The sequence below is a fragment of the Anabrus simplex genome, chromosome 1 (assembly GCF_040414725.1).
Source record: "Anabrus simplex isolate iqAnaSimp1 chromosome 1, ASM4041472v1, whole genome shotgun sequence".
NCBI classification, from domain to species: domain Eukaryota; kingdom Metazoa; phylum Arthropoda; class Insecta; order Orthoptera; family Tettigoniidae; genus Anabrus; species Anabrus simplex.
In genome coordinates this window covers 1,306,499,198-1,306,525,273 of record NC_090265.1, presented here as the reverse complement: position 1 = coordinate 1,306,525,273, position 26,076 = coordinate 1,306,499,198, and the positions used below count along the sequence as shown (strand labels likewise).

Here is a 26,076-nt window from a genome sequence, read left to right as displayed (position 1 = left end):
ATTGAAATTATTATATTTTAGTTCTTGATTCGCACGGTTACTCATTTTTATCATTTTGCCTCTGTTTATGTGCATTGCTTTATGAGTTACAATATTTATTTATCAATAAAAGGACTCCACGCACTCGTTATACTGTCGTCAGAAACAGACCACTTTGAATATGGATTAATTCCTGGATTTTTTTTAGGGGGTATGGCGAGCAATCCAACCAGGTGTTATCTTCCCAGTCTGCTACGGTCCACTCCCTGATGCCATCAGTACCTAATGGTGCATTATCTGTCCATGGGAGGCTTTTACGTTAGTTGTCACGTCCCCTATGGTACCATGCTTTTCGGGTTACTGTTTCTACGGCTGTAATAGAATAATTGAAAACTAGTCAGTACTCAACCTATGTGAGGCCTCATTATAATTTGAATACGGTACAATTCAAGGAATTCACCAAACTTGGTATGCCTATAGTTATAATAATACTAATATCAACTTACCTTCAGCCTGAACAATCTGATTTTCAGCGTGATCTGAATCACTGCTTTCCGAGTTATCACTTGACTGGTAGTAATTTTCGTACATACATTTTCTCTTATTAGGTCCTTTATGTCTGGACCACATTCTACATCTGGCATATCTTCAGGAATGTCGTGCGGTAGACTCAGCAACTAATGGTTTATGAGACATGTTTACTGTACTGTGACAAGCCGACGAATATAACACTACCGCAGACACAGAGGAAATAATGCTCTTACAATTCGTAACATATCCAAGATCCTTTGTTGTGTTTTTGAACATTGCCGTTGTTGATAGGATAATTATAAGTAAATGATTATATCTCAACAAGTGATGTGTTATAATACATTTTATTATCATAATTAATACAGTGGTCAAAATGACCGCTCCAGCAGTAGTAGGTATACCCGTTACTAACGCCCCATCCATTGATGCAAAATTAATTTTATTTAATATGGATTTTCCTGACCACTAATCAGGAAAACTCACTGCAGCTCAATGTCCTACAATAAAAACTGTAGTCAAAATTGAGCTTGGAAAACATATTGTAGTCATTTCGGCCGCTCCGGCGGTTCTAGTACCATATTAAAAAAGACTACATCCAAAAAATAATTAAATTATTGAAAAAACAACATAACAGAAGGATAAGGATCCAACTATGCATTTAAACACAAAAATAAAAGAAAATGTAATGGGTACACAATTTCTAATAAATGAAAACGAAAAATATAAACTGGTCAGTGCTATGTAACATAATGGCTTTGATATTGTACGATGATGACATTAGTATTTATTTAACCTATTTCAACATATACCACCAACAAAGACATTCTCCATTTACAGATGGATTTTAGACAACATAATGCACATTATAAAGAACAGAATTTGTAAATAAATAACAAGAAAGTAACTTAGTATTCAAAACTGAAAAAGTAAGAGAAAGGATAAACAAACACGATAAATAATACAACAAATTTAGTATGCTTGTTGTTTAGTGTAGATATTAATGTTGTTATACAGAAATATAATTTTTCTAACATAATATTTTACCAATCACCTATTATACCCATTTTTTATTTACACTAACTACTAAATAATGATACAATATTTGATTTTTGATCACATGATATGATAACATTGTGATTACTGGAGAATTTTTGTGTCTCACTGTTTGAGTCTTCACAGTAAAATGTTTGTTTTTTTCTTAAATTCATAATGTTTACATTAAAGTTCACTCTAGCAAGTAGCTCACTGTCATCACTTCCATTATTTATGAGTTGGTAGAAAAGTATTTGTTGCAGAATATCCCTTCTGTTACATTTTTGATGAAACTTTAAATTCATTTAGCAAGTTATTGTATAAAACCTTTGCTTTCAGTGCTGAGGTATGATGCGTTTTATCTTAGCCTAAAGAATGTGAAGAAACCCTTTTTGAATAAGCTTGAGCGGAGCTTTTTAAAGTAGGATTGTAATATGAAAATAAAGTTGGATGAAAACTGGCAGAAAAATCAAAATGAACTACCTTGGTTTTGCCAACGACTCGGCATTACTAGCAACTGACTTAGACAAAGCCGAAACACAGACTTCAAAACTTCAAAACCTTGTGACTAAAATTGGCATTAAAATATCATTCGAAAAGACAGAAATTCAACCAGTGTGCTTTTCCTTGGATCTGCCTTGTCAGTACTTAGCAAATACAATATTTATTTATTGTCTATATTAACACATGAGTATATGTTTTGAGAATAAATTCTCTTCTTGAGCTTGTAATTTAAAATCACTTGGCATTTCTGAACCTAATTCCTATCCACTTAAGAAGAAATTATCTAAAAACATAACCTTGGAATTCTAAATATAATTAACTCCATACTGTGTCTAAAATCTTCCAATTATAATTGTAAATCTAAAAATCACATGTGAATTAGTGCACTGCTAGTCATTATTTGCATGTGTGTAAATTGTGTTAAAACTGAATTTGCCCTCAGCTTAAAACTACCACCTCACTTGTCTCTTGATGCACTTCCTTGTCCTTGAAGTACGGTATTAAAAGGGGGAATAATGTTCCCTTGCTTTGTTTACGTTGATGATCGATGAAGTGTGTCCAATTTCTATTAATGAACTGTTGGTATTTAAATGATTTAGCCTGCTAGGAATAATGTAGATCCTTCCTATCTGTAAGAAGGAGAAAGACTGACAATGGCAGATAGTCCCCAACAAAGTCGTGTACAAATTGTTGGAGCCCATTATTGATACTATGTGTAAGAGGAGGCTGGGATTCTTGGGACACATAATGAGAATACAGTATTTGAGACTTCTGAAACAACTGGTCTCAAAAATTCCACAACAGGATGCAGATGGATCAGAGAAATACGAGAGGATCTGGAGGAATTAGGCATTGCACCAGAAGACACTGCAGATAAGATAAAATTAAACAAAAATATCCAGGACACAAACATCTGCTTTACAGTCACAGAAAAAGAAACATGAATATTTTCATCACCAGAAAGTTTATAAATATTGGATCATATGAAAAAGTACTGGGAGGATTGCAAGAGACTTGCATAATGGACTAACTTACTAAAGTGAGCCTATGCAGTCTCACAAAAGTGGAAGAAGAATCAGGAGGAGATAATGTTTGAATTCAAGAGGGCAAATTGAGGTAAATGTTAATTTATAGGAAGAGAAGTTAGAGAATGGTACAATTTAACTTATTTAGGGAAATGATTGATATATTTCCAAGCTATTTGAAATCCTTTAAGAATGGGTCACCTTGGCGACTGTCTAAATGAAGTCAGTTGATTGAATTTTAGTGCATATAGATACATTTTTTTGTTAGAAATAATAAGTAAAATTGTAACTTTTTATGATCTTGCTTGCTTACTGCAAAACTTCTACATCCTGCCTGCAGAAATTTCTCAGATCCTTATGTCTGAAAGGGTTAACATCCCTTCTGCAAAATTATATTCATGTTGTTTCCCCATTAGTTTACCCCAGAAATACCTGAAATATGCTAGAAAAAGTTGATTTCCTGTGTGACCTAGTATTTTTTTTCTGTTAAATTTGGCATACATTTTACTGTATGAGGTACCTCTAATACCTGCTGACCGAGCTCGATAGCTGCAGTCGCTTAAGTGCGGCCAGTATCCAGTATTCGGGAGATAGTAGGTTCGAACCCCACTGTCGGCAGCCCTGAAAATGGTTTTCCGTGGTTTCCCATTTTCACACCAGGCAAATACTGGGGCTGTACCTTAATTAAGGCCACGGCCGCTTCCTTCCCACTCCCAGCCCTTCCCTGTCCCATCGTCGCCATAAGACCTATCTGTGTCGGCGCGACGTAAAGCAATTAGCAAAAAAAATAATACCTGCTGACTATGTAATCTATGGTGGTATCCATTTCTAGTGTACTGAGTTTTGATTGGTCAGAATGAAGTAAATTACAATCATAGCTTTGCATGTGGATCATGGTTCTCTTTCCACAATGTTTTTTGAGAATCTCCTATGCGAATGTTTTTTTTTTTTTGCCCAGTTTTTTGTGTTAATTGTTCTTTTCTTCTTCCAGATTTGGGAATATAATGATGTCAATGATACTGGCACTCTGGATCTGGAAAACAAATCTGACAATTATGTTAGAGAACTTGATCCGTCTAATTTTTCTTGGAAAAGAGTGGAATACAAGAATGACTCTAAGAGTGTTATTTTGGGCATTGAGTCACTTCTCTATCATGATAATAATACGTATAAGAATGGAACTCTGAAGATAGAGGTAATTACATTGACATACTGTGTTTCAGCTCATCTCTCTCTTGATTTGTTAGAATGTGAAAGAAATTGAAATAGGTTGAACTCTATTTATACTGACTGTCAATTAAAAAGTGGAGCATTATAAATTTAAAAAAGCATTTATTTGACAGACACAGTTTTATTGATTACACAACACATTGCATTTGAATGTGCCCCGTGCACATTATTCTCATTGTCAAAATTCAGTGTTCAGTTCCTTTATACACTGACTGACAGAGCAAATGCAACACCAAGAAGGAGTGTTTCGAAAGGGATGAAAGTTGGGGAAAAAACAGAGACGGCACGGACGAATAATTGATGTTTATTTCAAACCGATATGCAGGTTACACAATGCGCACGGCATCGACTCAGTAGGATGTAGGACCACCGCGAGCGGCGATGCACGCAGAAACACGTCGAGGTACAGAGTCATAAGAGTGCGGATGGTGTCCTGAGGGATGGTTCTTCATTCTCTGTCAACCATTTGCCACAGTTGGTCGTCCGTACGAGGCTGGGGCAGAGTTTGCAAACGGCGTCCAATGAGATCCCACACGTGTTCGATTGGTGAGAGATCCGGAGAGTACGCTGGCCACGGAAGCATCTGTACACCTCGTAGAGCCTGTTGGGAGATGCGAGCAGTGTGTGGGCGGGCATTATCCTGCTGAAACAGAGCATTGGGTAGCCCCTGAAGGTACGGGAGTGCCACCGGCCGCAGCACATGCTGCACGTAGCGGTGGGCATTTAACGTGCCTTGAATACGCACTAGAGGTGATGTGGAATCATACGCAATAGCGCCCCAAACCATGCCGCCGCGTTGTCTAGCGGTAGGGCGCTTCACAGTTACTGCCGGATTTGACCTTTCTCCACGCCGATGCCACACTCGTCTGCGGTGACTATCACTGACAGAACAGAAGCGTGACTCATCGGAGAACACGACGTTCCGCCATTCCCTCATCCAAGTCGCTCTAGCCCGGCACCATGCCAGGCGTGCACGTCTATGTTGTGGAGTCAATGGTAGTCTTCTGAGCGGACACCGGGAGTGCAGGCCTCCTTCAACCAATCGACGGGAAATTGTTCTGGTCGACATTGGAACACCCGGGGTGTCTTGCACATGCTGAAGAATGGCGGTTGACGTGGCGTGCGGGGCTGCCACCGCTTGGCGGCGGATGCGCCGATCCTCGCGTGCTGATGTCACTCGGGCTGCGCCTGGACCCCTCGCACGTGCCACATGTCCCTGCGCCGTCCATCTTCGCCACAGGCGCTGCACCGTGGACACATCCCTATGGGTATCGGTTGCGATTTGACGAAGCGACCAACCTGCCCTTCTCAGCCCGATCACCATACCCCTCGTAAAGTCGTCTGTCTGCTGGAAATGCCACCGTTGACGGCGGCCTGGCATTCTTAGCTATACACGTGTCCTGTGGCACACGACAACACGTTCTACAATGACTGTCGGCTGAGAAATCACGTTACGAAGTGGGCCATTCGCCAACGCCGTGTCCCATTTATCGTTCGCTACGTGCGCAGCACAGCGGCGCATTTCACATCATGAGCATACCTCAGTGACGTCAGTCTACCCTGCAATTGGCATAAAGTTCTGACCACTCCTTCTTGGTGTTGCATTTGCTCTGTCAGTCAGTGTACAATATTTGAACATTTTTCAAAAAGTTGCAATTTTTTCCATTACTGGCTTATCTTAATTCACAATCTTGTTAATGAATGTTCTCTTGCTGTTGCTGATTCCTTTTCTTTCACTAGCAGTGTGTGTATTCAACCCTGATGTCAATGACAGACTTCATGCACTGTGGCATGCTACCCATAAGGTCCTGTATTGTCTCCTGGTTGATAGGCTTCCACTCCTCCAATAGTTTTCTTCTAATTAGCACTGTCCCGCAAGTGCAGGGTTCACTTTTGAGTCCTTGAATGCCATTTCGCACAGTCGTGGACGTTGTATGGTCTTAAGCCAATGTCACTCATGTCCTCTTTTACCATATCTAGCCAATGCCTTTTTGGTTGTCCAGGTGGTTAACACCATTGACGTCAAAGTGGAAGGCGAGGCTGACAGCTGTGCCAGGTGCTGTAACGTAGGATATGGCCATACCATCGGAGGCTCCTTTCTTGCATCTTCTCCATAATTGGTGCGATGTCCGTTTGCTGATGAATTGTCATTCGTCATGTGCTGGATTAATGAGATATCCATTAACCGGAAGGGCATTTGCATCTCCATGGCGTGAAATTGCTGTTCATTACATTTGTAGGACTAACTGCATTCACCACCATATAGCGCAACTGGACGTACTGTGTTTTAGTATATCTTCGACTTTAGGCAAATAGCCGTTCTTTTGTCGCAAAGTATGCGACATACAAGTTGCATTTATTTGAGCTTGCACTTTATTGTTAATTCTTTATTCACTCTGCTGGTGAGTTCCAAGGTATCTGAAGCTATATGTTTTTGCTAACCTCTCACCCCTGACATGGATGGTGCCATCACTTGAATTAGTTTCCAGGTATTCTGTCTTCCTGATGTTCAGGCGGAGGCCATGTAGGGAGAGACAGCTGTTCCATTATTCAATTTGGAATTGTAATTTTGCTTGGGTGGTGTCTGCAAGCACAACATTATTGGCGTATAGGAGGGTCCAAGGAACACTGCATTGCAAATACTAAGTGGTGGTATCCATGGTAATAATGAAGAGCTCTTATGACAGTGCTGAGCCCTGGTGGGCTCCGACTTTAACGCAGAAGCTGTTTGAGGTTCTGACCGCACAGCATACCCAACTGCTGGTGGTCTTATATGAAATTCAGACCCAACTGATAAGCTGCTCCGGCATGCCATGTTTGTGAAGTGCATGCCAGATCAACTCGTGCAGAACATGGTCAAATGCCTCCATATGAGGTGGCAGTCATTTCTCTTGGTGTCATTCCATGAGCATTTCAATTATGAAGGTAGTGTCAGTTGTCCCATCTCCCGAAATGAAGACACACTGGCTGTTACTAATTATGGTGATTTTGTGTGGGGACTAGCCAAGGATTCTCACAAAAATTCTCATAGTGTGTGATGGGAGGCAGATTGGGCAGTAGTTAGAGCAGTTTGCTGGGTCACCTTTATTTTTGAAGATAGGCACTGTGATGCTTGTGGCCGAATCATGGGGAACACGACCAGAGATAACTGCTGCGGTGAAGAAACTGGTCAACCAATTAATCGCAGTGGTTTTTTAATTTACTTCAGCTTCCAGAAGTCAGTGGGCAGTTCATCCAGTCCTGGTGCTTTTTGGTTCTCCATGTAATTGAAAGCACTGGTGACTTTCTGGGATGGGGCCTGTTGTTGAGCTGCCTTCAGGAGTAGGTTGATGAGAGAACTCACTGTAGATATCTCATCAAAATGTTATTGCTAGCGTTTGTGGACCTCACGCCTGTCCTGTAGTCTTTGGCCTTCTTTGTTCTTTATGTACTCATGGTGTTTGATACCGTGCGTTGTTCTGGTTCAGCCTTTTGCTAGTTGATACTTTTCTCTCCTTCCTTGGTGTCTAGTGTCGCACAGATATCAATGTACTGATCAGATTTTGCTTCTGCAACAGCTTTCTTGGCTTCTGGTTTAGCTGTTATATATCTTTCTTACTTCTCGGTTGTTTTTTGTGAAAGCTGCTTTGAATGCCTATTTCTTTTCAGAAGAATTTTGTTACATCTCATCCGTCAATAAACATGCCTGCTAATCAGTATGATGGTGACCAGGTTTTGTAGTGCCTAAGATTGCTTTAATGGTGGATGTAACTGATGCACAGAACATGATCTAGGTCACTTCAGTAAAAATTGGGTTGGCAGGGGGCAATGTGATGTTGCTAACCATGCTGTCAGCATGCATTGGTGAGATAGTGGGTTTGAACCTTACTTCCGTGAAGTTAGTGTCTTGGCGGATGCAAACTGTATGGCAGTGCGGATAATTTTGCTGAAAATTTCTAAATAGTGTTCATTTATTTACACTCAGGTATGCTCTTATTTTTGCTTGTGGTTAGGCGACCCTTGACACTGATATGGGAGAATACTGTAGTGATATATAAAGAGTCTTGAGACCATTAAGCTGAAAATCTGACCTAAGCCTAGCTGTCTCCTGTCCTCAATTAAAGGAAGAAGTCCCTCATGAGCCTGTGACTGTAGGGGTTCTGCTGCCAGGTATCAGGCCTATTGTATTATGTAAACAGATCTATCTGTTTCAAAATCTTGGTGTAATAATATACTGTAGTTAAATATTTACAATATCCACAGATAACCATTTTGCGGATGCGGATGACCATTCGCGGATGTGGATGAAGGAAGTGTGGATGCGGATATTATTTTGTATATACGTGCAGGGCTCTACTAATGGTCCCCTTTACTGCCATGCAAGATAATTTAACAACCAGCCTTCGAAAGGTGTTCCCGATAGCGATAGGTCAAACACATCCATCAGGTTTCTGAAGGGCAATTAATACGGCCCCATTAAAGTTTGGGCACACTTCAGAACTGAGTTGCCCTCTTAAAATGAAATTGCATAATTTTGTGATAGATTGGAAAAGTCTTCTCCCAGCATCTCTAGCTGATTAGAGGTAAGATCTTTTAGATGTTGAGGATGGATACCGCCAATTCCCAAAGCAGAACTGTTAGGGAACGTCTTTATTCCTTCAAGCACTAATTTCGGTGTCATGCTGAGATAATTATCACTAAGGTCAGGGGGATTGGGAAATGATAGTGGGCGTGACGGCGGAGGATGTTTATCTACCAAAGATCTGAAGGTGGTACGGGTGCGTTCTGCTATCCCACATTCTGATGTAAGAACCCTAACTGCTCCTCGAATATCCCCAACTGCTACGTTGTTTTCTATACAACGAACTTCAAAAGGCACCGTGTTCTTTTTAGGCACGGGTTGTGGTAGTTGGAATTCTTGTATATTTTCCTTTATTTTAGACACTAGTGAAGTAGCCTTTCCAGTAGATTTCTCAGGGACATGAAGAGCAATGTTGCAAAAAGCACTAGATCCTGCCAGCATTTCAAAGAGGCTGTCTGCAGTTATAACTCTCACCCCTTTTGGAACTCATTTTAAAGTTCTTATACTGTCTTTACAATTTGATAGTATAGTCTGTAATGACTTATTTGGAGATTCAGCATTAACTAGATCATTAATCTGTATTTTAGGCATTGAGGTAGATTGATCTTGGTGAAGTGAAATTCCACGCTTGTGCTTTTGATGAGGGTGCGCATGATGGATTTTTGGATAAGCTGTACTAATGTGTTTGTTGACACCATGTGCGGACTGACAGATTTTTTCACGGTGGGGACATTTATGATTGGGCATCACACTTTTTGGTTCTTCAACCTGTTTAGGTGTTTGGGACCACGTTGCGTGACTTCTGGTCAAATGTATTTTAATACCATTTCTAGTAAAGGTCTTCCCACAGAGTTTACAATCAACATGGTCAACTAGCTAACCAGATGACATAGATGGCTACTCTTTGCATTAACTCATTAACACCAACAGCTGTTAGATCAAGGTTAGGACGAGAATAGATTGCCGTGGAAAAGTAAATTTAATTAGAGTGACCTAATTCTCATTTATAAGCAAGCTGCTTTGGTAGTATAAACTCAGTTATATAAAATTATGTTTGTTGAACGTTGAATAGATATATGCACGATGAAGCTGATCATGTTGCGAAATAAAATGTCATTAAACAATGGGTGACTGGTTTCCATACTCAAACATACCACAAATCATTCGGTATTGAATACTAGTTAACACACTTCCTATACTTCAGGTCAATACATGATATTTAGTTCATCACTTTCATTAATTTTGAGTAGACGTTATGAAATCAATGTTGCTTGTATTGCTCTCAATTCTTGAATTAACACTAGAACAGCGGAAGGGGTCAAAATGACACCCACCTTCAATATTTCTTTAGTAATATGCGCACTCTGATATAGTTTCTCTTAAAATATCTTCACTTTTTGTAGTTTTTGTCCTCTTTATGGAGATATATTGCACCCAGCAAAATAACTGCATTTTCATAGATTTTTGATATGACATACCTTGGACAGCAGAAGGGGGTCATTCTGACACCTGTACATTCCTTATTACACTGCAGGAGTGTACATTACCAGACAACAGTATGTATTCGACCTGGATTATTAGTACTGTAGAACTCTTACTGCCAAATTATTGTTCCAGTTAGCAGGATTATTTTATTCATCTCAGCCTTTAGAAAGTGGTGTTCTTACAGACATGTGTTACGATTGTCTTTCTATTTAAGAGGTGTTTTGTACCAGTGGGAACATTGTTGAATCTCAATGTGAACTATCCGATTCAGATGACGGTTTTTTGCCAGAGATAACCGAGACTAGTGAGGACGATCGTAGTGGGTCAGAGTATGAAGTATCAGCAGGAGAAGTCAAAAGTGCTAATCTGCCTCCGAACTCACCTCAAATGTCTCAATCTCAGTTAGGTGTTTTATCACTGAAGATGGTCACGCGAGACTGAACCGACTGGGAGGTGTTGTATTCAAACTCAATAAACATCTTGCAGATAGACTGGGAACACACAGTGTACCTTAGTAGTGTACCAAGGGTAGAAGAACAAGAACATCCTTCTTCTTAGCACACGGTGGGCTAAAGTAACAATGAACACAGAACAAACGAAAAAGCCAGAAACTTCAGGGGCACGAATCACGGGATAGATGTACTCAACCAAATGTCTCTTAAATATACCACCAAGAGTGCAAGCAAGAGGTGGCCAAGGCTTATATTTTACAATATCCTAGACCTAACAGCTATGAGTGCTTGGGTCATTCACAAGCAAGTAACATACAGGAAAATAAAGAGAAAGAAAATCTTCCATCTGGCAAGTGAACTAACAAGACAGAACGAACAAGAACAACAAGAGGAAGTAGTAGGATCATGTCCATCTAAAAAGCAGAAGAATTGCCAAATTTGTCTGTGTAAAGGCAAGAAGTCTAGCTGTGCCTGCAGTAAGTGCCTCAAAGCAGAGTGCAGAAAATGTGCAAGAAAAGTAGAAGTTGTGTGTAAAAAATGTTTGGGTTTTTTAATTTTCTTAAAGTATTTTAAAAAATATTATTGTTGCAATGTGGGCGACCAACTGGCAAAAGGTGTTCAGTTGGTTAATTTTGTGAAAACTCCTTAGAGAAACAGAAACACGAAGCAGTTGTTTGTGATTATGCATATGTCCATCAGAAATAAAAAAAGATGTATACACTTGTATGTAAAATAAATTTGTGGAAACACAGTAGAAGAAAATACATCTCTTATTGAGTTCTAATTTGAACATTTCCAAGCATTTCTTATGTTGGGTCAAAATGACCCCTTACCACTGTTCCAGGAATGTAGAATTCTCAGCTGTTCTAATGTTAAAGGAAGTAAAAGAGCAGACGGTTTATGATGGTATAGCATTTCATATCATACGTCGCATCAATCAGTCAATTCGGCATTTAAATGAGTGATACAAGCTGCACACGCAGCATAATTAAATGAGGGAGGCACTGCGTTTTTCACATGGAGTATTAGAGCATACCACGTAGTATGGTATTTGTATAAATAGAACTAATCAACTGCGTTTTTGATCACTTACATACGCAATTAAGCACAATTAAAAAAAATTTACTCGTAACACTTATCACTCTTAAAACTCACTATTTAGGTTCGAATCCCACTATCGGCAGCCCTGAAGATGGTTTTCCGTGGTTTCCCATTTTCACACCAGGCAAATGCTGGGGCTGTACCTTAATTAAGGCCACGGCCGCTTCCTTCCAACTCCTAGGCCTTTCCTATCCCATCGTCGCCATAAGACCTATTTGTGTCGGTGCGACGTAAAGCCCCTAGCAAAAAAAAAAACTCACTATTCCATAAAGCATCTTCTTTTTACACTAATATAGACATACGAATAGATTATAAACAGCTACTTTTCACCATTTCACCATCAATATCTCACCAAATTAATTCCATTTTTGTATCTGTAATATAGCTTTAAAATCCTTCATTTTAGGTACGTATGTTTGGTCAGATTTTCCGTTTTTGTGGTCATATTTTTGCTATTTTAAGAACAAACCAAGTTCAGTGAAACCTGTTTGCAAGCTAGAGATGATAATCACTAATATAAAGATAGGAACTCTCCACCTAATCAATACATTTATTATTTATACTAGCTGATGTACCCGTGCCTAGCTACGGGATTCTCAGAAAGACTGACTAGGTGGCTTTCCTAACTGAATTCAACATAGGTCATTACAAAAACTTGAGTAGGAATGTAGCGATTGAAAGCAATTTTATCATATAAAATACTCGATCAAATGAAAAACCGCACACTTTCTCACTTTCAACAAACAGTACTACGGTGCCGATCTAAGAGTCCAAAGTTCCAGAGATGGAATAACCAGGTCGCAGACTGCTGTGAACACTCCTCTGTCATTATTCCGTTCAGTGCCTCAGTGTAGGGATTGAATAGCTCGAATACTATGATGAACCAGTGTGTTACGTGCCAGATATATCGGGAAATGTATGAACCAGAGGAATGGCATGCTAAAGAAGAAAGTTATCTTACTCCCCAGCTGCTTCCTGCCAATATACAGCCAGGCTGTTACAGTCGGTACGACCAGGCGAGTTGCCCGTGTGGTTAGGGGCGCGCAGCTGTGAGCTTGTATTCGGGAGATAGTGGATTTGAACCCCACTGCCGGCAACCCTGAAGATGGTATTCCGTGGTTTCCCATTTTCACACCAGTCACACCAGGCTGTACCTTAAAGCCGAGGCCGCTTCCTTCACACCACAATTCATTTCCTATCCCATCGTCGCCACAAGACCTACCTGTGTCGGTGCGACGTCAAACAAATTAAAAAAACCTCGGTACGCTGCAGTAATCCTATCTATCGGGGATGAGAGGAAACAGAAGACAAAAAGCACATCACAACAAACAATGGTCAATGTAATGTTATTGTGTATAAAGTTTATGAGCTTTCTATATTGCAGGCCTTCACATTAGTTTTCTTTCGACTCTGTGATATTAGGGTGTCCTACAAAATTATTTATATCGTAGACTGTAGTTCTTTATTCTCAGATTTTACATACCGATTTTCACTAAATTCTGTTTACCCATTTTCGCGTGACTCGGTGCTGATATGGACTTAGTAACAAAAATCTAAATTCATGAATATCTCTGATTATATGCGGTACGGTAACAATGTATAAGACATAAATGATCGGAAATTTAATAACTTCTTACATAACTACTACTAACTTACGACATAACTAAAGTTATGTTAGTTATGTAGTATTTATTAATACGACCACTAATAACATAAATAACTTATTCACCGGGCGAGTTGGCTGTGCGCGTAGAGGCGCGCGGCTGTGAGCTTGCATCCGGGAGATAGTAGGTTCGAATCCCACTATCGGCAGCCCTGAAGATGGTTTTCCGTGGTTTCCCATTTTCACACCAGGCAAATGCTGGGACTGTACCTTAATTAAGGCCACGGCCGCTTCCTTCCAACTCCTAGGCCTTTCCTATCCCATCGTCGCCATAAGACCTATCTGTGTCGGTGCGGCGTAAAGCCCCTAGCAAAAAAAAAAAAAGAACTTATTTGAGAATTACATTTCAGGCCTTTCCCTAAACTACCATTTCACTCAACGTGAATAAAATAATTTTTAGCCTAGATTGCAGTGGTTCATCACCCGACATTACATACTGATTTTCATTAAATTCTCTTCAGCCGTTTTCTATAGATGCGTGTACATACCTACAGACAGACAGACAGAAATTATGGAAGAGTAAAAAATGCATTTCCTTGTTACTGTGGACATAGCAGATACAGAAATATCATTCATTTCAAATTCTGAGCAATACACAGGCAAAACACTTATTTCATATATAGATTACATTTCAGGCCTTCCCCTAAACTACCATTTCACTCAGTGCGAATAACATTATTGATAGCCTAGATTATAGCGACCTATTCCCCGACTTTGCATACCAATTTTCGTGAAGATACGACCACTAATAAAATAAATATTTGACAATTAAATTTTAGGCCTTCCCCTAAACTACCATTTATCCCAGCGTGTATAGCCTATATTGTAGCGAATTATTTCCCATCTTTGTCTAGCGATTTTCATTAAGACACAACCACTAATAACATAAATATTTGAGAATTAAATTTCAGGCCTTCCCCTAAACTACCATTTCACTCAGCATGATTAAAATAATTTATAGCCTAGATTGTAGCGGTTCATCACCCGACTTTACATTCCGATTTTCATTAAATACTCTTCAGCCATTTTCTCGTGATGCGTGTACATACAGACAGACAGACAGACAGAAATTATGGAAAAGTAAAAAATGCATTTTCTTGTTACTGTGGACATGACCGATACAGAAATACCATTCTTTTCAAATTCTGAGCAATGTACAGACAAAACTCTTATTTTATATATATAGAAGTTACGTAAAATATTCTAATATAATAGTACCAGTTTCGATCCTATTTGTGGGTCATCTTCAGCTGCTGAAGAACCTATCGTTTTAATAATAACCACATACAGTACTAAAACATTATCTATCTTAATTATGAATGACTAATGCTAAATTACAATGATGTATTGTGGTAATAAAATATGCTTGAAAGAGTAGTTTTGAAAGTCTAAAATGTTCACCAGTTCATTATGACACTGATCTTGATGTTCACTCATATACTCATTTATTCAAACTAGTGTTGCAATGTTGATACACTTATATTAATTTTAAAATGTCTTTGTTGAGTTAATAAAACATTACTTATACTAATTGTGAATGACTAATGCGGAAATACAATATGTTGTGATAGTAAAACGTGCTTGAAAGAGTAGCTTTGACAGTCTAGTATGTTTACCGTTCATTAAGACACTGTTCTTGATGTTCACATTATACTCATTCATTCAATCCATTGTTATAATGTTAACATACTTATTTTAAATTTAAAATATCTTAGTGTTGAGTTATATGTTACTGTATTTTATAAAATCTGCGTCAGTAGGATATTTGGTAACGAATAATGAAGTATGTTGATAAACTTGTGTGATGATATAGGTGCGAGTTGCATGTTTTTAACACTGAATATAAATTTTCTTAAGCGTAGCTTAGGGTCAAATTGTTGGGCTTGATGTTCCATTAACTAAGCTGCGAATGTTCCCCTCTTCATATTCATGTTCCGTTGGACTGTGTCAGATAATCTGGGTGGAAAAGAGAAAAGAATTTAACTGTTAGAGAATGTCTATGGTACGTGTTTTAAAGTTCAATATGTGTGTTACTTGCTGTCTTAGCCTGTCATTTGTGTGCTAGTCGGGAGCACGCTGTACACTGCTTCATGTACTTCGGGGATTAGCTGTTGCAGCATTGGAGAGGGGAGGCATTGGGGCAAAGGAGGCAGGTTGGGGTAGAGCGGGGCGTGTCTTTCAGAGGTTCAGTTGTGCGTTTTTGCTTTTGTTTGTTAACTCTTTAAATAAATGTTCCTTAAGGGAGGGATGGCGGCATTAAAAACTATGTTTGCCTTTTCTGTTATCTCGTTCAGATTAAAATTTGGATTGGCATACTGATCCATATTGATATAGAATTCTTCCTATATATTGAGCAAGGGGCCCTTGGAATTTATGCTTAAAATTTCCATGTCTTTTTCAATATTGGGAAATTTATGTTTATAATCTTCTATATGTTGTTCTATGGATGAAAAATGGTTGTGTTTTATAGCGTTAACATGTTCATTATACCAGATAGAAACATCCAATTCAACTCCTTCTTTACTTTCCAAACCCACTTAAGTCGATTTTCCAAAAAAAAAAAAAAAAAAGTTTATTTTTAAAGGAGATTCCAGATACCAATTTTCACGTCTGTAACATAGTTTTGAGATATAAGTATCCTCATAGAAAGAAATCAACGAATGTTTCAATTCATTCACGGCCTCCCCCGTAAGTGGTTTTTCCAAAGAAAAATGAGTAGGTATTCCTTTACTTTGAAAGAAGATTAGAAATACAAATTTTCATGTCGGTAACATCTTCCGTTTTTGAGATTTCACATCTTTAACATGTTAAGTTTTTGAAATGATCTGTAGATATTCCCATTTTAAAAATGCACCCCCTTTTTCAGTTTCCCTTCAATGGATTTTCTAAAAACAAATCTACGTTTCTTTACTTTTACAGGAGATTCTAAGTACCAGTTTTCAACTCTGTAACATGTTAAGTGTCTGAGATATATTGTAGGACTAGATATATATTTTTTAAATTCCACCCTTTTTTTCACTCTCGTTCAACCCCTATTATTGGATTTTTCAAAAACAAAAACTTTTATTTTTAAAGGAGATTCCAAATACCAATTTTCATGTCTTTAACATCCCCAGTTTTTGAGATATTAGTATCCTCATAAAAGGCATTCAACCAATTTTCCCCCTTTTTTTCACCCCCCTTAATTAGATTTTGCAAAAACAAAAAAAACACATGTTTCTGTATTTTTAAAGGAGATTCCAAATACCAATTTTTACTTCTGTAAACTTTTAAGTTTTTGAGATATAAATATCCTCATTTAACAATGTCACCCCACTTTTCACCCCCTTAGCGATGGAATACCCGAAAATCCTTCCCTAGTATAAATGTATCCTAAAAATTTCATTTCTTTATGTCCAGTAGTTTTGGCTCTGCGATGATGAATCAGTCAGTCAGTCAGGACATGTTATTTTATATACAGTACTGAACCGTGACCAGGTGATATGGTTCATTCAGGATTGGGTACAGTACAATCTTGATAATCTAACATATATTAGACTGGGCAACCGCCGGATTATCAAAAAATTCTGGATTATCGAGAGTAAAAAAAAAATTACAGATAAGTACAGTACATTTCTATTTCTGGAAAAAATAATACTCACACGGGTTTTGGTTATGAAGCATAATCTTTGATTGTTTTTTTGTTTCTTTGATTTATATATTTGATCATAAACGCACTCTTGTAACCGTTTAAGCACCAGGACATCATCACTTGCGATGCCATTTTCTTCTGCCCATCGAGTGCAGACATTGAGAGCATTCAATGTGTCGCTGTTGGTCACAGTTCGGCGAGTCGAAACCTCCAAGTCATCATAAGATTTGTCAGCCGGGGATCGAATTTGGCTGAGAATTTCTTCGTCAGACAGGGACTGAAAATTTTCCTCTCTTGTCCCTTGAAGCCAATCGGTGATATCCTCATTTGTCAGGGTAACATCCACTTGACATTTGTTAGAAAAATCTAAAGGTTGCTTGTATGAGATCTTTGTGTTGGGATTTAATTTGTCACAGTCTGGTACCATTGCATAGTTTAGGAAGATGTGTGTCTTTGCAATGTAACTTGAGCTCATACTTTCAGAACTATGTAGCTGATATGCCAGCAAAGAGAAGAGGCCAATCCATCACCCCTCATGAGCACCTGGTGTTGCTCAGCAATCACTTTTCTACAGCTAAAAAGTGTTCATTTTACTCATTCACAATCGTAAGTCAGTACCTGAAATCCAAAATCAACAGCAAAGTGGGGGTAATAACATATTTAATTTCAAATGCTGTAATCAGAATTGTTACCAGAAAGCAATGCAGTAGTCTGTCGTCAGATCATTGATAATATTGTCTATGAAAGGACATCATTACAATCTTCAGAACAAAACCTGAAATCAGAATCCAGGTAATGGAACTGTAGTTGGTAAACTAAAAAAGCATCAACTTCAACCACATGACTTAGAAGACTATGAAATGAACCTGTCTGCAGTGCCCTTCTGCTGTGGAATTGGGAAGACCTGTGAATAGTAGAGAGACAAGTTTAGCATCAGGGCCATACCCCTTGAACCAAACATAATATGCACAAGTATTTTTCATGCTATCACATAATAACAGCAAGGAACTGTGTACTGACCTGTATAAATCCTGGATTTGAATTGATTCTAAAGCTGATTTTGGGAAATCAAAATATGACACACAAACTATAAGATACACAAAATCCTATAGATTCACCACCACCATAATCATCATCATCTGGAGCAGTTTCCAACCACAGGCTGCGAAATAGATTCTTCTAGTTGAGTAATATTGTCACATACTAAAGAATTAAGGATTTATGTAATTTAGCCATTCCAAACATGCACTTCTATGACACTATTTACACAAAAGATCTAAACAAATATGATTCAAAACAGATGGTAAATATTCTTTAGCTGTTTTTAGAAACAGTTATGAAATGTGTTTTCACGAGAGTTTAATCCTGATGTAAACATTGTATGTCCACGCCTCCACCAAAGAAAGAGTTGTGATTCGCTGAGCGTGTAGTACCGACCTACTGCCCATCAAGTTTCATGTTCGGATGTACAGGGCTGCGCATCGCAGTGCGAAGATCTGAACTGAATAAACATATTTCTATACTGTATTTAAAATAGACAAACAGTTTTGGAGCTGTGTGAAACTAAACAGAGGGGTTTGAAGGGAGATCTACTGCTGAAGATTAGGGCCTGTGTTATTTATTCATTTCTGAATATTAAAGAAAGGTCTCTTAGGCTAGAGCACAAAATTATACACGTAGGAAGGTTTATCTTAGGACAGCTGTTTGAAATGTCCACCCGGTAGACTAAATCTAATATAATACCAACTTTCGAATTGAAATTTATATCACTTTTCTTGTAGAGTTCCCATCCTGATATACCATATAGCATGATTGGACTTGTCAGACAAAACTGTTGATAATCCTGTAACATCTATAAAAAAAAAACAACTCAAAAAGACAAGAAATACAGGCAATTGCAGTCATAACAAAGTAAGAAGTCCATGCATACTGTACATGCTTACCTTTCTTAGTTGTCCTGCAGGGGCTCGATTCCTTCCGTATCACACAATAAAATAGCTTACAGCTTTTAGTGCCGGGAGTGTCCGAGGACATGTTCGGCTCACCAGGTGCGGGTCTTGTTTCTCCTCCATTCTCATTACTGTCACTGTCTGATCAATCACTGCTATTCTGACTGCTATCAGTGATGATAAATCTCTCGATAACTACATCTGCTAAGCCGTCTAGCTCCCACATCTGGTATTCTTCTTTCGTTGCATTTCTAATGCAATCCTTCCAGTTATGTCGTCACATTTTCAAAGGCTGTGCAAAGTAGAGCTCGAACGTCTTGTAGCTTGAAGGTTGTGTTGTTTCATGCAACATAAGCCTTCACTTGACTCAATATCTGTTCAATAAGATTAAGAGTGCAATGGTAGGGTGGAAGTCATAGAACACAGTGACCTGCTTTCTGTGCTTTTATCTTGCAAATGCATATGTCATACTGGTCTTGCACTGACCTCACCCTTTCGAGGAGTTCTGCTTTGACCATATCAGCCTTTTATTCTATTTGGTGACTGTCGAGCCAAGCAATCATCTGGTCTTTCCGCATTGCCATTGCAGGTATTCATTCCACTTTCACAGAATGGTAAGGTGCATTGTCCATAACAATCACGCTCCCAGGTTCGAGTTTCGGTAGGATAGACGAAAACCACGGTAAAAGGACGTCACCTGTCATTTCTTATGATACTCTCATATCATTTTAGATTCAAATACGAGAGCTTCACCTTCCACAAAACCAGAGCCACTACTTACATGAACAATGATGTCTTCTACCTTTTCCAGTCGACTGTTCAGGCCAGTTGAAGATCCAGAAACAAAAGCCTGTTTCTTGGATTTGACAGTGGAGTCAACCCATACTTTCAAAGTATACCTTCGTCGAAGTTACATGTCCTTCGTTAACCTACGTTTCATCCAAGTAATAAATTTTGCGACCTTCTGCACGATATCTCCTAATTTCACGCAAATACTTCCGTCTCCACAATACAATATCCTCCTTATCCATTAACACAGGTTTACATTCTCTTTTAACAAACTGGAACCCTTCTCCACGCTGTACAGCTTGGGACTTTCCCCCACTACTAGAAGACTTCCTGTATTACACCATGCCTTGTGCCTTCATTTCTCGTTATTTAATCACTATTTTATAAAAAAAAAGCATATGTATACCGGTACATATGACAACCCTATTTAATTTGATTATGTACTCTTTCAAACTCTCTAAATGTAATAATCAATTGGGTGTATGTATATATATATAAAATAACATGTCCTGACTGACAGATTCATCATCGCTGAGCCAAAACTACTGGACATAAAGAAATGAAATTTTGAGGATACATATATATTACAATGTAGGTGCTCGCTAAGGGAGGATTTTTGGATATTCTGTTGCTAAGGGGGTGAAAAGGGGGGTGGGGGTGAATTTTTAAAATGAGTGTATCTATATCTCAAAACTTTGAAAGTTTACAGATGTAAACATTTGTATTTAGAATCTCCTTTAAAAATAAAGAAACATGTATTTTTTGTTTTTCGAAAATCCCAATAGGAGGGATGAAAAAGGGGTTGAATGCCTTTAATGAGGCTACTTATATTTCAGAAACTGAAGATATTACAGACCTAAAAATTGGTGTTTGGGATCTTCTTTAAAAATAAACACTTTTTTTTGTTTTTGGAAATTCCAAATAATGGAGGGTGAAATGGCGGATGAATTTTTATAATGAATCCATCTATATTTCTAAACTTCAAAAGTGTACAGGTGTAAAAATTAGTATTTATAATCTCGTTTAATAAAGAAACACGTATTTTTTTTGTTTTGGAAAATTCCAATAGGAGTGGTGGAAAGGAGTGAAAAAGGGGTTGAATGCCTTCAGTAAGGATACATACCTCAGAAACTAAAAATATTACAGACGTCAAAATTGGTATTTGGGATCTCCTTTAAAAATAAAGAAAATGTAATTTTTATTTTTGGAATATCCAAATAATGGGCTGGGGGGTGAAAAGGGGGGTGAATTTTTAAAATGAGTGGATCTATATCTCAAAACTTTAAAAGTGTACAGATATAAAAATTGATATGTAGAATCTTCTTTAAAATTAAAGAAACACATATTTTTTGTTTTTTTGAGAATTCCAATAGGAGGGGTGAGAAAGGGTGAAAAAGCAGTTCAATGCCTTTAATGAGGATAGTTACACCTCAGGAACTGAAGATATTACAGACCTGAAAATTGGTATCTGGGATCTCCTTTAATAATAAAGAAACACGTATTTCTTTGTTTTTGGAAAATCCAATTAATGGGGTTAAACAGGAGTGACAAATTGGGGTGAATTTTTAGAAAGACTATATTATCTCCAGTATATCTCAGAAACGTAAAACATTACAGCCGTAAAAATTGGTATTTGGAATCTCCTGTAAAATTAAATAAACATAGGTGATTTGTTATCGGAAATTCCACTTAAGGGGAACTAAAAAGGGGGTGAAATTTTAAAATGAGATTATCTACAGTATATCTCAAAAACTTAACATGTTACAGAAGTGAAAAAATGGTATTTTTTATCTGTATTAAAAGTAAAAAACGTATATTTTTTGTTTTCGGTAAAACCACTTGTGTGGAGGAGGGGGGGGGGTAAAAGATACTGAAAATGGGGTTAAATTCTTTTAATTAGGACACTGATATCTCAAAAACTGAAGATGTTACAGACATGAAATTAGTTATTTGGAATCTGCTTTAAAAGCAAAGAAACAGGTATTCTTGGAAAGTCCAATGAAAAGGGGAGGGGGTGAAAGAATTGAAAAATTAATTGTATGAGTATACTTACATCTAATAAAAACTAAAGTTGTTACAAACGTGAAAATTGGTATTTGGATCTCCTTTAAAAACAAAGAAAACCGCATATTTTTTTTTGGGGGGGGGGGAATCGTCTTAGGGGTGGGAGTGAAAAGTAGTTGAATTCCTTTTATGGGGATACATATCTCAAAAACAGAAGATGCTAGAGTCGTGATAATTGGTTTAAAAAAAATCTTGTACTATCAAGGAAACAAGTATTTTTGCCAGAAAATTCACTTAGGTGGTGGGGGAGATAGTGGAAAGAAGTGAAAAAAATGTGAATTATTTTTATGGGGATACTTGCATCTCAAAACTAGAAGTAACAGACGTGAACATTGGTATTTGGAATCTCCTTTAAACATAAAGAAACACACGTTCTTTTTCTTGGGGTTTGGGGGGGGGGGTATATCAACTTAACGGCGATGGGGTGAAAAAGGAATCGAAATCAATTGATTTTACTGTTCATAATGTACTTATTAGGAGCCTAGGTGGCTCGGGTGGCAGCGCACCGGCCTCTCACCGCTGGGTTCCGTGGTTCAAATCCCGGTCTCTCCATGTGAGATTTGTGCTGGACAAAGTGGAGGCAGAACAGGTCTTTGTCCGGGTACTCCAGTTTTCCCTGTCATCATTAATTCCAGCAACACTCTCCAATTTCATTTCATTTGTCATTCTTTAATCACTGCCCCAGAGGATTGCGACAGGCTGCGACAGCTGGCACAATTCCTATCCTCGCCACTAGATGGGGGATTCATTGATTCCATTCCTGACCCAGTCAAATGACTGGAAACAGGCTGTGGATTTGCAGTGTATTTGTTCTGATCATAAACTGATCATTTTTAATCTTTCCTGGGTTCGTTTTCAAGAGCCATCTTTTCCTTTGGAGAACGTTCTTAGATTAGTCTACGGTAGATTCTACAGGCATATAAATAAAAATTTAAACACATTTGAAATAAACGATAGGAATGATATTGACGGTGCAATTGTTCACCTCTATAATAAAGTCAGTAATGTATGGAAGTATATCATTCGTATCGCCAGAAACCCCGCGCACTTGCCTACGCCTGACCATGGTGCTGGTCACATAGTCAGCAATGACAATGGCAGCAGATGTAATTTACCGCCAAGTAGCGGTCTTGCATCTTGCTGTGGGGTCCTGAACAACAATAATAATGTTCTGGAACGTCGTCAATATGTGCGGACCGCGCTGGAAACGAGTCCTGCCCGGGTAATGGCTACGAATGCAGTCCGGCCGCAGGTTCAGTACCGCTAAGGCACCCAAGACGACACCACGCCGGATCTCCTCAGGGATTTGATCCATATAAAAAATGCTTATAGGAAGAGGGCAAAGATTTAGGAACCCAACTGATCGGGGCGGATTACCTGGACCTAGCCCGCGAAGTACAAAATCGATTGCTGGAAAGAAAGATTGAAAACTGGGAGGAACTTTGCCGTAATCTCTCAGAAAACGAGTCAGATTGCGAATTTTGGCGGATTCTCTCAGAAAACGGTTCAGATCGCAAATTTCGGCAGATTATGTATGAAACGTTAAGCATTCAATTATAAATTTCAGTATAATACCGTTGCGGAGCACGGGTATCTTGCTAGTCTAAAATAATATTAATGCGATGTACTACTTTTTCTTCAAACTCGCGTACAGTCGAGTGAGTGCGACGGTTGCTTGTCCGATTAACAACGTCTATATCCATGTGCAAAGGCAAGGTGATCCGCCTATTTGTTTATATCAGAATTAAACTTTTGTGAAAAGCGGTATAGCTGGAAAATTTATAATGTCCAATAATGGACCATTTATATTGGAATTATCTGAGTGCTCAGTCACCATGTTACCCTCTACTGAGGAGACAGTGGAGACTGAACCACTCATTATCATAGATGGTGATGACAAGACAGTGGTAAATGGAAGATAGCTGGGCGAATAAATGACAAGCAATTGCCCTAATTTTGTTGTGCTATTAATCCATACAGTGGCACTATTGCACTGCTACAATAGTTATATTTACGCTACAGTTTATGAATCTCATGTTCGTAATGTTCCTTACTGACAATGTATTTTACCCGCTGAAAGCTTGAGTCCTGACCAGCATTTATCTCAGGGGGTGTTACGGTCCAAATCTATCGCCAAAAATAACCCATAAACAAAAGTTATGAAGATATAAAGTCCAATTAAATGTATGGGCGCCATCTAATCAGTACCACAGGGTTGAACGGGACACTCTAATCGTTAACCTTAAGGCTCGTCATAAAAAAAGCATATAAGAATTTATTAAATCAGATCAAAGGAAAAATTGGAAGGCTCCATTGTAGGAATGGGGACAGATATTTAAACGGTCACCAAGGGTTTACTATTCTACAGGAACAAGAACCTGGAACTGTTTCCTTGCAAATGCTAAAGGAGCATTTTATTTAAGTTAAAAATTGCACACACAAAAGTCTGTCGTGTCCCCCCAGGGACCTGAACCCAGGACTGCTATTCCCTCCGAGGATCGAACCGAGGGAACGTAGGAGGAATAGCTGTACCTGACGTGTGGGGATCAGCCTGTAATAGAGGCTAGGAGTCAGGTATAGGCATACCTAATAGGCGTACCTGATAATAATTAAAAGATGTAAAATAATTATATTCATGGAAGAGTGGAAATCATATTTCTTGCATGTTAGGAAATCTTGAGTAACAGAGAAGTTTGTCATACAGGACGTGAGTCAAGTTGACCAGGGCATGGTTCAACTCTATAGACGCAGTAAGAAAGTACTAGAAGGTCTCTTGGATACAGGCCTCTGATTGGCCAGAATTTACAGAAGGTTCGGCGGTCACGTACGCCGATTACCAAAAGCTTCCAGAACATGGGGTGTGGCCCCGGAGGCTATATAAAGGCAAGGAAGTCATTATTCAGGGCTTCTATCATTCACTTCGCGGACCAGTTGTCAGTAGAATCCCTGCCGGTCGGTAGGACGATTACACAATCAATAATAATAATAATAATAAGTAGCGAATGTCTAGCACTGAACTACAAGCTTGATAAATTAGAAATATTAGAAAGAAGAATTATAAGGAAAATATTAGGTCCTCCAAGAATTGCAGAGTTTTGGAAATTAAGAAGTAACAATGAAATTTACCAGAACATAGAAAACATATTAGAAACAATAAGAAAAAGGAGATTGCTATTTCTTGGACACATTTACAGAATGGATGACAATAGACTAACTAAACGAATCTTCAAGTACCTTTGGGAAAAGAAATCAACTACCACCTGGATTCAAGAAGTCAAGAAAGACCTGGAAAGGAACAACATACGAGAAGAAGAATTATTGGAAAGAAAGATTTTTAGGAAGAAAGTCTTACAAATGGAAGGATTCCAAGGGAGGAAGGAAAAGAAAACAGGCACAAAGTGGACTGAAGACAGGAAAAAGAAACACAGTGAAACAATGAAAGAATACTGGAAGAAAAGGAAAGAACTAAGGAGGAACAATTGAAATTGTAACGTGGTCCTTAGAAGGCCGGAACGCAAGAAGAAGAAGAAGAAGTATTATATACTTCAACGGACGGCTAGTAGACAGACTTCTCACTCAAGACTTGCCAACATTAAGTCTTTACTTTAATTGTACATAGTGTACATATTGTAGTCAACTCTCAGTATCAGAATATATTAACTTTGTGGGAATCCACTTCATCGACTTTCTCCTGATCTGCACCTTAGTTGAAACTTCCCAACCTATACGTTCCAACCTCTTGGGAACGATCCAACCAACCTTCCAACCAATCTGACAATTCCTACGAGCTCACCTATAAGCTCAAATCCTGTCTGTCACAAGTCATTGACCCTTATTTTGCCGATAATTTGCCAAATCATTCCTGAAAATTTCACATGTTAATATTTTACACTTTCGATCACCCATCCACTTGGGTGGTGGAACCGTTGATTTCTGAGGGTTGCAATTCGAACCTCGTGAACACAATGACCATTTATGGTCATGGACCAATTACCTGTTGCCCAGGTGTGCGCGATCGTATGCATCATGTCATTGCCTCCACCTTTATTGAGATGAGACCAACCCGGGATAATACAAAAC

The 26,076-nt window shown here is 38.5% G+C and overlaps 1 protein-coding gene across 1 annotated transcript in view; it reads left to right on the top strand.

Annotated features, from left to right (window-relative positions):
• LOC136878512 (glycosylated lysosomal membrane protein) overlaps positions 1-26,076 on the top strand; it is a 114,349-nt gene that overhangs the window by 27,097 nt on the left and 61,176 nt on the right. Inside the window, exon 3 of the mRNA XM_067152089.2 lies at positions 4,063-4,266. Within this exon, the coding sequence (XP_067008190.1) occupies positions 4,063-4,266 (204 nt within the window). The remainder of the gene's footprint in view (positions 1-4,062; positions 4,267-26,076) is intronic.